At 33.3% G+C, this 15,435-nt stretch overlaps 1 protein-coding gene across 1 annotated transcript; it reads left to right on the top strand.

Annotated features, from left to right (window-relative positions):
- The first annotated feature begins 477 nt into the window (after window positions 1-477).
- LOC105162248 (protein S-acyltransferase 24) lies at window positions 478-14,230 on the top strand. The gene is made up of 13 exons (XM_011080241.3): window positions 478-867; window positions 1,508-1,648; window positions 2,841-2,953; window positions 3,782-3,861; window positions 4,002-4,165; window positions 4,383-4,518; window positions 4,605-4,704; window positions 4,880-4,937; window positions 6,059-6,136; window positions 7,224-7,322; window positions 7,639-7,717; window positions 7,828-7,976; window positions 13,635-14,230. The coding sequence occupies exons 1-13, from the start codon at window positions 613-615 to the stop codon at window positions 14,040-14,042; spliced, it is 1,860 nt and encodes a 619-aa protein (XP_011078543.3). The 5' UTR covers window positions 478-612; the 3' UTR covers window positions 14,043-14,230.
- Window positions 14,231-15,435: the final 1,205 nt, after the last annotated feature.

Genomic DNA, 15,435 nt, shown 5'->3' with positions numbered 1-15,435 from the left:
TCAAATTAATTAATAACAACACAAATACAATGAAAATAACTAATTATTTCATTAAATTGTTACTATAAATATATCATTAATTATTTTCAGTGACAACTTAATGAACTATTTTTTATCACAACTTCTTGCTAACGGCTGGTTTTACAAAATAATTATCAGTATTTAAAACTATGAAATTCGTTATTATGACAAAATAATTTTTTTATCATTAAATATATATATAATTATTAACAATATTAAAATTACGACTTTTGTCACTATTTTTTATTTATTTTTTTTGGGTTTTTATATTATTAAAATATTTTAATTTAAATTACGAATTTGTGATGCTGAAAATTCAATTAATATAAAAAAATATCCATATATATATACCCTAGGTTTTTGTCATTTATAATTTTAAAAAATTGAAAACAAATAAATTAGAGAATAAGAACTGCAAAAAATAGGGGGAAAAAATGGACTGTCCCTTTCACTTAACCGGAAAAAAACCGTCAATTAAGAGAAATCTATAAATATAGTATATGTAAATAACAATCATTCTCGCCATTCTTGATTGTGAACTGGATCCTCCTGATTCATGAGCCCATCATCCCTTTCTCGGAGCATTGTATAATGTCGTCGGAGATCGAGGTGATGGAAGAGGAGGAATCCGGATATCATCTCAAGAAGGCGACGCCGGTCGTAGTAGAAGATGAGAGCTTGACAAACGACGTGTACACGGCCGCGGCCTACGGAGACATGGAGAAGCTGCAGAGGCTGGTGGAGAGAGAAGGTTGCTTGGTTTCCGAGTCCGACGCCCTTGGTTACTCCGCCCTCCAATGGGCTGCGCTTAATAACCGAACGGCCGCTGCACAATACATCATCGAGGTACGAGGAATGTTAAATGCATTTAAGGTTCTGATGTTGGTTAGTGGTGGGATATTATAGGTTTCTGATTTTGGGTTTGAGCATTAAGCATTTTTTCTAAGTCTTGTTGTTTAGATTGGGAATGAGAAAATTGATTCTCGAAATAACGGGGTCGGGGTGGGGGTAATGTGATTATCTCATTTCACTTGTGAAAGAACTCAGACCAATTGTGTCATTCCCAATAGTACAAGTGATTGGTGATTTTGCACATTTTTCATCATAGAGTTAATTGCTTAAATATGCATGCAGAAGTTGTCCTATAACTAAAGCTTGGAGCTCTAAATGATACATGGAAATTTGGAATGGTCCAGTTAGTAACATATTTCTAATTTTCTTATCTGTGTTCTGCTGAGTACGAAGGACTGAAGCTACAATATGATAAGGGGAGAGGGGGTGGAGAAGTTACTCATTTGTTGTACTCGGTTTGTGAGGCAGGAAAGGTGGGGTGGGGTTGCCATTACATAGTTTCTTTTCTCAAAGATAGGGCATAAGAATTTAGCTGAGTAGGAGGTGAAGTTAAGAATTTGTTCAATTTTTCTTTTTATAGGTATCCTGGTAAAGTACTTTGTGTGCTGATTATGTTATGGTGTATCATTTACAGCATGGAGGTGATATTAATGCTTGTGATCATCAAGGCCAAACGGCACTACACTGGAGTGCAGTCAGAGGTGCAGTCCAGGTCGCTGAACTTATGTTGCAGGAGGGTGCTCGTCTCTCTGTAACTGATGTTAATGGGTATCAGGTTTGTTTTGATTGTGGCAGTCTTCATAGAAATTGCTTAGTTACTGATCTGTAGATGCATTTATTATGAAAAGTTGGCAAGGAATAAGCACAGTCATGGCGATGTCTGAACTTCTTGAAACACAACATTAACAGTAGCCAAATTCCTTTTATTATTCGAAAATTTGGTCCTAGATGTCAACCTTAATGATGGGCTCTTATTTTGTTTTCCGATTTCCCTCTTCAACTGCTATTATTTTTCTTCTGAATCAGAATATTGAAGAGTTTCGCATGTGTTCACTTGTATTCTATTCTCAAAACTGCTATGTAAGATCTTGAGACCTTAATTTTCATTTTATTTTTCATGGATTCTTCATTTCTATGTGGTTCTTTTGTAGTATGAATGGGCAGAAAGATATAAAATCAGTTATTTTCTTTAGAATATATAAAATAAGTAATTCCTTGTAATATTATGCCATCAATATAGTTTTAGTTCATATTCTCTATCTACCCTTGCATATCTTATATATATGCACTGTGGTCTTTTTAACTAGACAGATCATACAACCTTAGTTGACAACGTGAGAGGTAATGTGAAGTTTTTATTTCTCTTTTTCTTTTTCTCTGCCTAATAGGGACTGGAATATCCTAAGTTACCTTCCAAATGATGAAAAGTCACTTTTCATTGAGTAGGATAACAAATAAGTAAATAAATGAATTGGCAAACACAGTATGAGAAAAATGACTGCTTATTTTGATTCTGACACAAGGAGAATTTTTTGCGAAGCTACAAACAGGAAAACTGGTTGACGATGTGAACAACAATTTGAATGTGATTTAAATGCTCCACTTGAAAAATTCATGGAAGTAGTAAAAATTATCATCGATCATGACACTCATTTTGAGTAGAGTAAATAACAAATTACCCCCAACTATGCTTGCTGGTTGGTGTTGGCTTCCATCTTGTCATTTGGAGTCTGTGTATTTTCAACTTGATGCTAGTTCCCAGTTTGTTATTATAGTAACACTTTCCATAATATGTTCCGAAACTTGTCCTATATATTTATTTATATTTTATGCACACACCCAACACACTCAGACCCTTTCAAGTTTGAACCCAAGACCTCCCATAAGAAATCTTGAGCCCAAGATGTTGGGCTGTTCCCTAGGGGACTTGTCCTATACATTCATTGTTACTCTTACTCTGGTTGCAGACAACACATGTTGCTGCACAATATGGTCAAACGGCTTTTCTTTATCATATTGTCACAAAATGGAGTGCTAATCCTGATGTTTGCGATAATAATGGAAGAACTCCTTTACACTGGTACTTGACAAATATAATTGTTATTCTTCTGTCTAATACATATATAGGCATATTATCATTTAATTGTTTTGTTTTATCTCTATAGATCAAATACTTAGTAGATGTCATTCATTCAAGCAAGGTATTTGGGAAACAACATTTTATTTATTGGAAAAGAGAGTATTGGTCTGAATTTTATAAATTCAAATTTTGATCGACTACTTTTGTCCATTTTGAGGTTGGTGTGGAGTTCTTCTTGACTTGTTTCTATAAAGACGAGATCATGCTCTAAATTAGAATTCATATTTATTCCTCATCGCTGGTATTTCATAAAATAATGTTGTTGAGATAGCTCATGCATAGTCCTAAAATATGCTTATTTTTCCTTTACATGTTTGCTTTTTCCAAACTCTGTTTATGCTCCGGTTAAAGCTGGCCCATATAAAAAAATTGAATCTTTTGATGCTCACTTGAATTTATAACTCAATGGCACTTAATTTGTGTCATATCTAATGGTAAATATTTTGATATCTTTAACATTCAGTCCTCTAACTTAACTATGGTTGCCATCTCTTTTAAGCATCAACCTTTTGCTTGCTATATGCACCTGGAATTTAATATAAGGAAATTTCAGACAGTAATGAATGAGATAAATTTATTTGATATCATTTGATTTGTTGTTGGCAAACAACTCTCATTGTTGGAGCAGTATAATTTGTTTTCTTATTTAATAGCACACTATTTCTCCAAATTATTCTTTATAAGCTATACCCATACATTATTCATTTGTTTGGTCTAAAAGTTGAAGTACTTAATAATTTTTGTTTAATTTCTTTTGGGTGATTAAAGGGCTGCTTACAAAGGATTTGCAGACTGCATACGTCTTTTGCTATATCTAAATGCTTCTAGAGGACGCCAGGACAAACAAGGTCACATTCCAATGCTTAATATTTGGTGTGATTTGTGCATTTTCATATTTCATGTTGTTTAAGTGCAACTTAGTATCATGTGGAAAATATGTTACATTATTCAGATTAAAGAATGTCTAATACTGTATTTCATCATTTAGGTTGCACCCCTCTCCACTGGGCTGCCATTAGGGGTAACTTAGAAGCATGCACCGTTCTTGTGCAAGCTGGAAAGAAGGATGATTTGATAGTATCAGATAATACTGGCCTTACACCTGCACAACTTGCTGCTGATAAAAATCACAAACAAGTAGCACTTTTCCTTGTGGGTACTCTAGCTATACTATTGATTATAAGTTTCTGTGAAAATATCGTTCTTGCAACTGCACTAATAAGTTGGAATTTGCATTATTTATATTTTTCTTTTGAAATTTCTTTAAGCACTCTACAAGTAATTATTTATTATCATATCCTGATGTGCTGCGATGTTGCAAATTTGAACCATGCAGCTAACATTAATGTTGTTTGGATTTGATTGGCAGGGAACTGCTAGGAAGTTGTTGGACAGACAGGACGGAAAGAGCTTTCTTGGCAAATTCTCAAAATTAGGACTTGCTCCATTACTTTGGTTTATAATCTTGCTGCTACTTATGACATATATACATTCAGTTGTTATGGGTATTCCTTACGAATTTTTCTCATCAGTCTTTCCATTTCTTTCGTTTAGTTGAATTAGTACTTATGGTATTTGGTCATTTTTGCAGCTCCCAATTTGCCAAGATTAACAGCTGGTCTTGGTCTTTTTGCTTGGATAGGCGTATTCTTGACAACAGTTGGACTGGTTCCATTTTATAGATGTAGCAGGTAAAACTCGGTTCTTTTGTAATATTTAGTAGTTGGTAGAAGAGAAAGAATTTCACGAAGACGCCTAGTAGTTTTCATGGGTTGTCAAACCTTCTTATTCAGTTTGTTTAAAGCCAGGCATTATGTGCTAAGATGCATCAGCAAAGCTAACTCTTTATATCCTTTTTATTTGCAGGATGGATCCTGGGTATATCAAAATAAATATACATGATCCAGAAAACATGAAAGATGAAGTAAGTTGCTACAATATATCATGGATCCACATTCTATTAGTTACTTTTCTCTTTGCTAACTTGACATCGAGCCTCTATTTTTGGATAAGCACTACTTCTCATACTTCCATGTCATAGCTCTTCTTTTCATGTACACGCTCTTAGGGGCTTCATCTTTGTTGTTAAATTATCAACTTGCTGGTTTATTTAAGTGTTATGCATATGCAACTCTTCTAAAAGCTTGACAACATTAGCTGATCCGACCAGTTAAATCATGAATTGCCACAAGATACTATCACACCCTAAAACTGGGTTGCTTTTGATCCTAACCCCTCTCCACCCCCCACCCCCACCCCCACCCCGAACTAGTATCAACCAGAACTAATAGTTTTGCACAAATTGGTGACTGGGATTTAGACCTTAGCCATCGTTTTCTCCCCCTCTTTTGGTTGTTGATCTTTAGTTGACTTTAATAAAGAAGTGAAAGTACAGGTGAGGTTGGGTCTTGGGGTGACTGGTTTTGGGTTCGTTTGACTGTTGACAACGATTCACTTGAAAGAGGACCAAATGGAGGTTGCCATTTTGCTTGTTCTACTATTGTGGTTGGTTTGCTATCTGGGACCTAGTTAGGATGGGATTGGGTGGCAGCCATGATTCAAAAACATTAATATGTATAATTAGATATACATGTGTGTGTGTGTGTTGTTTTGAGGTGTAAAGAGGGTTTATGAACGGACCAGACTTGTGTTGGTGTATGCGCGTTAAATGGTTTGTTGAAAGAGATAGTATTTATGGAAATGTTATTTATTCAATAGATAATGGTTTTAGATGAGAACCCCAGTGTATAATGCACTTGATATATATATTGGGCAAGCCAATTTCAATGTTAACCAGTAGTCACTTATTTGTGGGCTTGAATTAATATAAATACAATTATATTATATTTTGAAAAAATTACGAAAGTATTTATAAGTATAGATTAGGATTATATATTTACTCTAAACTGTTCTTTTGAAATTAAACCAATTGGACTAATGACCCAATAACCCACGTAGCTATCCAGTTTGATTAATGATTCGAGCTTGAAATTATTCTGCATCATTGGAAATTTTTTCAATGTTACCTTCATTTCTTTTGTTTAGGAACCTTTACTGAAGATTGAGATGAATAATCCAACTTTGCTTGCTGGGAATTGGTCCCAACTTTGTGTAACTTGCAAGGTATGACTTCTTTTTTTGAACTAACTATTGTATAACTCTAAAAGTGGGAGTGTCAAATAGTTCTCCGTGTAATTATTATTCAGATTACTTACAGAAAACCGCTGAGCTTATAGAGGGGTTAGCATTTCGCCCAAAGTATCAATTTGTGCAGATAGCACATTAGATATGCCCCACACCTACAAATTGATGGAATATATAATACGTTGCTGAAAATTTTGAAATACATTATGTCATGTCCTTCGTTCTTAACGAAACTGTGTTTAACTATCTAGCTTAGTGAAATCTTGCACTTGAATCCTTATTTTTGTTGAATAAAATTAAATATTCTCATGTGTCTCCCACTTACCAAATATGTAGAACATTTCCAACTTGAATTATTTTATCAATTGTATAAATATAAACTATTCTATAGTTGTTATCATATGTCTATGTATGCAATATGAGTTAACCTATGACTTATGATACACTAAATTATGGATATATGATGGAATGTTAGTAGTTCAGTCCAGGGATAAATTAGGAAGGTGATTATGATACCATGGTTCTTTTTCTTAGTGCCTATATCTAATCAAACATTTTTATCTTTCTTATCTATTTCAAATTCCAGTTAAAACATACTCGACAAATATGCAAATGTTCAAAACATTAACTAGGGAATAACCATCAAAAAAATTTTGTTGCCTAGCATGCAGAACCAAGACAAGAAAATAACTAAGAATAGTTTATTATTATAAGATAACTAGAATTATCTGAAATGTCAGGTAAAAGAGTAACACATGACAATATTTTGGCGAAATACTCCACCTTATTCTACCAAATAAGGATTCAATAGTGAAGTGCAATACTTTTAATAGAGTAGACGATTAAATACCCATCTTTTTAAAGCTAGTGGGTACCTGCGCACATAATAATATTTCAATTCTCTAAACAAGAGTAGATTGTAGTTAAATATTTTACAGAGGTTAGGATATTGACCACACAAATCTGTAGTTTCAAAGTAAAGTGTTAAGCCCCTTAGGTTCAGGTAATGCCAATATCTAAACTAATCTTTTGAGTTCTTTTGCTTCATAATTGATTGCTTTATCAGATTGTTCGGCCTCGACGTTCAAAGCATTGTTCCACCTGTGATCGTTGTGTTGAACAATTTGACCATCATTGCCCATGGGTATCTACTTGCATCGGCAAGGTGCTTCTACACTTCCATGTTTTTCCATTTTACATAACTGTTATATAAATAGCTGAGACTTTTTCGTGTTTTACGTCTTAGAAATTATAGTATGCTGATCCCAATGCTACGGTTAGAGAACAAGTTTATTTATGCTTAATGTCTTTCATCATGATATCTTGAGTTTTCATATTTTGCTAGTGTCATATTTTCTAGTCAACTGGTGAATAATTTTTTTTGTTCTGAAAGAATCTTGCTGCTTTGCGCATATATAGGGAGAGAGCATCAAAACTTACAAGTTTGTCATGATCTAACTGCTTTTAATTGTCTGGAACAGAAAAACAAGTGGGACTTCATCTTGTTTCTTGGTTTGGAAGTTTTGGCAATGTTACTCACAGGAGCAGTGGCTCTTACAAGTGAGATTTGTCTCATTGCCTTATAACATAAAAAGTATTTGAAATTTGCATTAAGATTTAGTTTTCTCTTTGTGTCTTTATCCGTTGCAAACATTTTCTTATCATTGCAGGAATTTTGACTGACCCAATGGCTCCATCTTCATTTGGTGCGTGGTGGAACCATGTCGGTGGTCAGCATATTGGTGCTTTATCATTCGTGATTGCAGATCTTTTCATCCTTTCTGGTGTTGTAGCCTTGACTTGTGTGCAGGCCTCTCAGGTATACTTAGAAGCTTCATCTTTTGTTTGTCGTGTTTTTATGTTAGCTACTTCACATAAAATGCCGATGATTCCCAATCTCACATGGTTAGCATCTTTCTCGCACAATTTTTAGGGTTGCAGCTACCTAGTAGCTAGGGGTGTCAATGGGTAGGGTCTTACCCTACCCAGACCCATAGAGTCATAAACTAATTCAAAGACCTATACCCAAACCCAATGAATGTTATTAGGTCCTGGCCCAGACCCAGACCCATCAAAAAAATATAGATTGAATCTGGGTTAGGTCTCCACCGATCAATACTCATGGGTCTCTGTACCCAATTTGGACAAGAAAATATGTTTTTTTTTTTCCAATTCAATTGGATTATTATTTATCAGTCGATATACATTGAAGTGAACAAATCTAAAAAATTTAAAGACTCCATAACATTATTTATCGTGTAACTCTTTAACCATGTATATGTTTTAAATAATAATAATTAAATAATTAGTTACATAAATATATTATCATGCTGGGCATATTTTTCAATATCTTGATAGGCAATATTGTTTGTTTGAAGACTGAAGTGATAAAATTGAATTTTAAAGTTTTATAATATTAAGTTTGATTTCTAGTAAATATGTAGATTTAATATTTTCATAAGATTATTTTGTAAATGGTATAATAAATGATATAATATTTAAAATATTTATTAAAAAAGAGTTATTTGTGAATTGCTCTTTATTGATAAATTATGGGTAAAAATTAGAAATAAAAAGAAAGAAATTTAATTTAATTAGTATGAATTGCAGAAAAATTGAATTGAAAAAAAAATTAGGCCTGGATGTGACCCCGCTAAAAAGCTAAGTCTTGGTCGGGACTAGAGACCTAGGGATCTTGAGTTGGGTTCAATAGATTAGGTAGGGTCTAGGTATAAATTAATTTGTTTTGCAATTCTTTGGGCCTGAGCCTAAGCCTGAGCCTGGGTAGGGTCTTTTTGTACCCATTGACAGGCCTACTAGTAACTCCTCCAAATGTTGCACATGAGTACTATTTGCAAGATGATGACAATAAGACTGAAAATATTTTGTTGGTTGTACTCATTCCATTCATGAAGAAAACAACTTACAAATATATGATCCTTGATACTAGACCCTTGGCTCTTCAAATATATGATTTTTAACCCTTCAAATATAAGAACATTAAACTAACAAACTCTTTCATATCCTACATTTAATTTTCCACATACATAATAATAACTAATTATTTCATCAATTCAAGTTTACCTTCTAACACCCCTCCTTACTTTTGAATTCTTCTCAATCCAAGTCTTGCTCTTAATTAGTAAAATCTTCAAACTTCAGTGCTTAGGTAAATATATTAGCAACGTGATCGTGAGACTTCATGTGTTGCAGTTGCATTCTATTATAATAGATTGTTTCTTTGAACTCCAAGTGAATGTTGCATCTCGAAGACTAAATAGGAAACCCAAAACACTCTTTGATTTCGAAGATCTATTTGACTGCAACAACTTTCTTGTCTTCCGGAAGTGTAGCAAATTCCTATGTTTAATTACCAAAAAAAAAGAAAAGAAGAAAAAAAATCCTATGTTTTATTTTTTTAGATGGATTTTATTTCTTCATCCATGGCTGCACTCCATTCTCATCTTGGACTTCTTCAAAGTTTATTAATTCTAAACCTACAAACAGACTGTGAAGTAAGAGACACATTGCTAGTTTCTTCTGCATTAGCATAAATATCATGAAGATTTCACATCTTCCTTTGCCTATACCAGATGAGCTAGAAGAACCAAAATCATCAAGAGTATGTGTTGGTATAACATGTGATCGAATTACTAATCATATCTCTGAGTTGATTGCAAAATTGTAATCTTTTTGTTGTTCCTAACTCTAGCATTCATCGTTATCAAACTTCATATCACGGCTAACTTCTGGGATTATTACAGAGTTTGTATGTTTTGGATTTTGCATCATATCCAATGAATACAATCTTGTCACTTCTATCATCCAACTTAATTCTTGATTCATTGGCAACATAAACATTAGCTGCACTATAATAAACTCTTAAATGAAAAGAGTTGGTTTTATTACACTTTGTATTTCTTGAGGTGTAGCCTTGCAAGCTTTCAGTTCAGCCTATGTTAGAAAAATAAACCAAACAAGCAAGAACTTCTACCCAAAACTCTTATGGTATGATTGAAATGAGGGAATAGGGATTACTAAACTTATTTCAAAATTCATTCTTGGTATAACCTAGGACTAGGAATATCTATTTCCTTGGGAATTCCCATTCCCACAACTATGGAATTAGGCATTCCCCCTCTTGCCTATGATTTTAGCTATTTCCAATAACATAGTTGCAAAATTTATAGTCACAAACTTATATATTATTTTAAATAAACTAGATATAATGAATATTAATATGAAATATTTAAATATGTGTTATCAAAATATAAAAGTATATAGTATATATAATTTTGAACTTTAAGTATTCTATTCATATAATACAAAAGTTACTTACATCTTTATTTGCATTTGACCAAATATTACTGTAAGTATAAAATATTATATAACAACATATATACCATGTATTGTTATATTTTGTATTTTCAACATGTATGCCAAAATATGAAAATAATAAGTATTTATCAAAAAATAATTTAAAATATATGAAAACATCCAAAAAAAATTATTATAAATTTATAATTAATTTAACATTTCAAAACAATATTTTTTAACAGTGAGACTTCGTTTAGTTGTTTTCTAAATATAATTTTTAAGTTTCTTTATTTACCAAACAGATAAATGAGTACTTTTGAAAGTTTTGATTCAATCGTTTTCTTATTACTTTGGTATACCAAACATAGAAATGATATACTAAAATCATTTCACTCCTACATTTATTGCATTTCTAAGTTTATTCTATTCACATCAAAACTCATTCATACCAATTGCCCCCTTAGGCATGTCAACCACACCATTAAGCTAAGTCGATCTTGAATAGCAAGCAACAACACTTACAAAAATCATCAAATTCTCTTAAAGTGAACTCGCCTCTTTTGGCAGTTTGTAAGGATTTCATAACATAGTATACATTTTTCCATTAGCCCTTCTAATTTCCTAAATAAGCCAAAGGCTTCAAACTATTCATTCAAAAAATAGACCTTATTTTTTTTTTTTTTTTTTGACTAAATATCATCAATGAATAACAAACGTATCTAATCTTACCAAGAGAAGGTGGACTAATTGCTCCACAAATCTCAACATGCATAAAGAGCTCTAGCTCTTGTAGGTGACTTCTTTATTAAGGTGTTTTTTTTTCTCCTGTAATGCTTGCCATAAATGTATCTTTCACACATTTGATGTGGGCAATCAGTTCAAAGTAGATCATATGCCATCTTGTCTTTCATAGGTTCTTTGAATGTCTAAAGTTCAGATGACCCATTTATTGATATCATAGCCAAGAAGAATATAATGCACAAGTTTTGACACACTTGGGATTACCAGGTTAAAATAAAAGAGAAAACAATCTATTCTTTGATATAGTCATCTGTGCTATTAACTTGCCTCTTGAATCCGATGGTCAATCCACTATCTTTCAATCAGATACCATATCTTTTTTCCAAAAGTTGGCCTAAACATAAAACATTTGATTTAAGCATATGCACATGATAAATTCGAGAAATTGATTTGATCCATTTTTCTCCAAGATCAAAATATCTCCAATTCCTTTAAAATTTACCACTCTTCCATCTCCAAAGGAAATGCTTTTGCCGAAGATGCACCCAAAGAAATAAACAAATTTTTCTTGACTGTAATGTGATTGTTTGCAGCAGTATCCAGGAACCAACCTCTTGATCTTTGTCGTGTTACATGTGAAAAGAAAGCCTAATTTCTGCTATAACACGCATTTTTTTGAATTTAGAAATATGATGGTGAAATCCTTTGCAATTGTAATAATACCCACCAATTCTTTTCTTCTACTTCTCACCAATTTCCTCTAGGGCGACCTCTTAGAGGTTGTTTTTGATTTGTTGAAAATGTTCTTGAGTTGTTTCCTTTTGGTTGTTGAAGTTTCTGTCAGATTTTTCTCTTCCTTGATCGTAGTAATTATAAAGTCTTCTGTTGCCTCCGCCACCTCTTCCTTCCCAGTCCGAGATTCTTCACTACTATAAGCTTTCTCTTTGTCCTTCAACCTTTCTTCATGGGCTTGTAGAAAACTTATGAGCTGATCAATATTTAGGGTATCTGAATCTTTTGATTCTTTTAATAGCCACAAAAATATACTAAATCTTTGATCAAGAGAACAACAAACTTTTCAATTACCCAAATATCTTATAGTTTTTCACACATCGTCTTAATTGATTAACAACAGCCAATACTCTAGTGAAATAATCTGAAATGATTTAGAACTTTCAATCTTGCGAGACTCAAATTTGTTCTGATTTTGTAAGTGCTATATGTCAAGAATGTGCTTTTTTCTGGGGAAATTGGCATTTTCCAGCAAAAATGACCAAACGTGCTGGTCTTTTATAAATTATTATCCTCAACTGCAGAATTAAAATCAAAGTAGACCAAAAGTACTACAACACTACCTTTATTGGACGAAAAATACATTTTGCCGATGATACTCCAGTTATTAGTTGAACCTGAAGAATGGCATATGTAGTCAATGTGTAGACAGTAATCGATTGAAAATGATATGTGGTTGACGGCTTGGTGTTTATGATTTTAGTGAAAAAAAAATGGATGATTGTTGTTGAATTCTTGCATGTTGCTGCTAAACTAGTGAAAGTTCATTTGGTTGGGATTTTAATGGCCTTCCAACGGCCTAATTGCAAGAGAGCGATCTATTTCTTTCAGGTGCATATTTCTATGGTCATTTGAACCGTATTTTAGTCAAATGTTCATTTTTTTTAGCCAATTTCGGCCAGAAATAGTGGCCAGAAGGACGACATTTGGATTTGAAAAATAGAAGGATGAATTTACATATGAGTTACAAATGACATGGATGAAAATGATGAATACCCAAATGTTCTTTTAGTGAATCCTTTCTTAAATATCTAGTTGTAAGAAATTCCCCCTTCCTTCCGTTCACAGGTGACCTGTGAGATCAATACTCAGGTTATAATATATGTCCACACACTAGGAAAAAAAAAAGACTGTTTTTTTTTAATTACTATGAACAAATGAAAAAATGAAACACGGCAAATACAAATTAATCATGGCTCCGCAATGGTTATTAACTGTTGCTTTTACAAGTGAGGCTGAAACATTAGTCATAACTAATATCATGGTAAAAATTTTGACTACAGCTAAAAATCATGACAAAATATTTATTAATCATGGTAAAAATTAAGATTCACATTAGTTTTGTTTGATCACGCATGATTTTAAGTCATGGTGGTTTACATTGTAGGGAAAAATTAAATTTCTTTTGAATCGTGGTGGTTTATATTGTAGGCAAACATCAATTTTCTTTTGTCGTAGTACTTGGTAATGAATCCCTAATAGTTTTAACTCATCATTTCAAGAACTCTTGTTTGGAACATGAACACGGACAACTATTTTAGTCTCAGTTAAATATGAGTGTAAGTGTCTCTGCAAACCATTGGCATTTTTGCTGCTTTGCGTCTGAGAATTTTCTCTCCTGCTGCAGATTGCTCGCAATATCACGACGAATGAATTGGCGAACGTAATGCGGTATGATTACCTTAGAGGACCAGGTGATCAATTCCACAACCCATACGATCATGGCTGTAAGAACAACTGCTCAGATTTCTTGATAAAGGGTTACAACGAAGATATCGAACTTCTTGAAGCACCATCAACAGAACACGAAGGAATCGGGATGATACAGCCTCACTGTGGTAACCTTCCAAATGCCATCGTCGGCCTTTCTCATAAAACTAATGGAAATGCTCATGTAGCAATCGATGTGAATATCAGCAAACATGATGGATACAATCATTGTAGCCACCATGATCATAGTCACAGCAGAAAAATCGAGTCTGGTCCTTTAGGTTTTGGTCGAAATAGTGCCCGACCTGCAGTAGTTTTTGGCTAACACCATACTGTTTTAGTTTTTGGTCGAAAATGTTTGTCTTTGTGCTGCGCCTGCTGTGTGTAGCTACACGCGACGAAAGTGTCTGTAATATGCTTAATTTTGTTTAAAACTAGTAGAGAGTACGTTTAAAAATGTGTACAATAGAGACAACTAACTATGAAAGTATAGTGCAGATGTTCTTTCAGATATTTTACGCCAGTTACACACAAAATCTTATTTGTTAAAAAGAAATTTATAAGAAAATATGTAAATGTAGTTAAATACAAAATTATAAAAGGCATTACAATAATAACAAATGTTTCAGTGTATATTAATTAGTACTATTGCTGTAAAACTAAACTACATTTAAAAAATTAAATCAACCACTTGCAACGGTAATAAGGAAGAATAAATATTGGGTAAGTAAATTTCTAGCTGACTTTCTCAAAAGTTGATGAAATAAAAAAAAAAAATTGAATTACTAAAAGATAGATATGATAATTCATACGTAAAGTTTAAATACAATAATTAGTTCTTTTTATTGTTTTCTAACAGCATAATTGATTATATTTTTTTGAAGAAAAAGAAAACTACTAGCAACTGTGGAGCCTAGTGACCAGACCTCGCAGCCTTCTTGCTCAAGTCCTTAGCGCAAAATACTAGCCATACGCATCGCCATCGACAGTATCTCTTGGTTACCGACCATCCCTTACCTGGAGTTGTATCTCAGTGCTCGGGATGTGCTTAATGCTGGTTGAAGGTGGCGAATTGGTGCAGGTACAGAGGTGAAAATATGGAATTGGATAAGTGGTTACCTTGGCCTAAATCTTTCGGACCTATCACTCGAACACCTGAAGGATTGGAAAATGTTAAGGTCGCTGCACTTATTAATCCGATTACAAAGAACTGGGACCTGGATATCATCAATAATCTGTTTCTCGAGTGTGATGGAGCTACATCCTTAGTATTCCTTTGGGGCGTGAGCTTTGTCCAGATTTCTATTGTTTGGCACTTCTCAAAGGATTGTCAGTTTAGTGTCAAAAGTGCCTACTTTATTACACTGGAGCAACAAAACTCAGCGTCTACCAGCACGGCTGCAACCCGCCACCATATATGTTCCAGGAAACTCGTCTGGAATGCTAAGGTTCCAAGTTAGTGTAAGGTGAGGATCGGTCACCAACTCCAAAGAGTAATACAGAAATTTAAAAATTATTACCAACCTTCTGAGTTGAACAAACCCTTATATAAAATTATTACAAATCTCACAAATAAACATAATAAAACTTTTGGTTTTGATTTTAACATAGAAAACTTTTCAAGTACAGTTTGAATATACGATTTTTGGTTTAAGAAAATAGTGGATTTGATTATGTTTCTTTCAGTAGTCATCCCCAAAATTTTCTTGGCATCACCA

Source organism: Sesamum indicum, linkage group LG5, assembly GCF_026168435.1.
Source record: "Sesamum indicum cultivar Baizhima isolate 11 linkage group LG5, ASM2616843v1, whole genome shotgun sequence".
Classification (NCBI taxonomy): domain Eukaryota; kingdom Viridiplantae; phylum Streptophyta; class Magnoliopsida; order Lamiales; family Pedaliaceae; genus Sesamum; species Sesamum indicum.
This window is presented reverse-complemented; position numbering and strand designations above follow the sequence as displayed.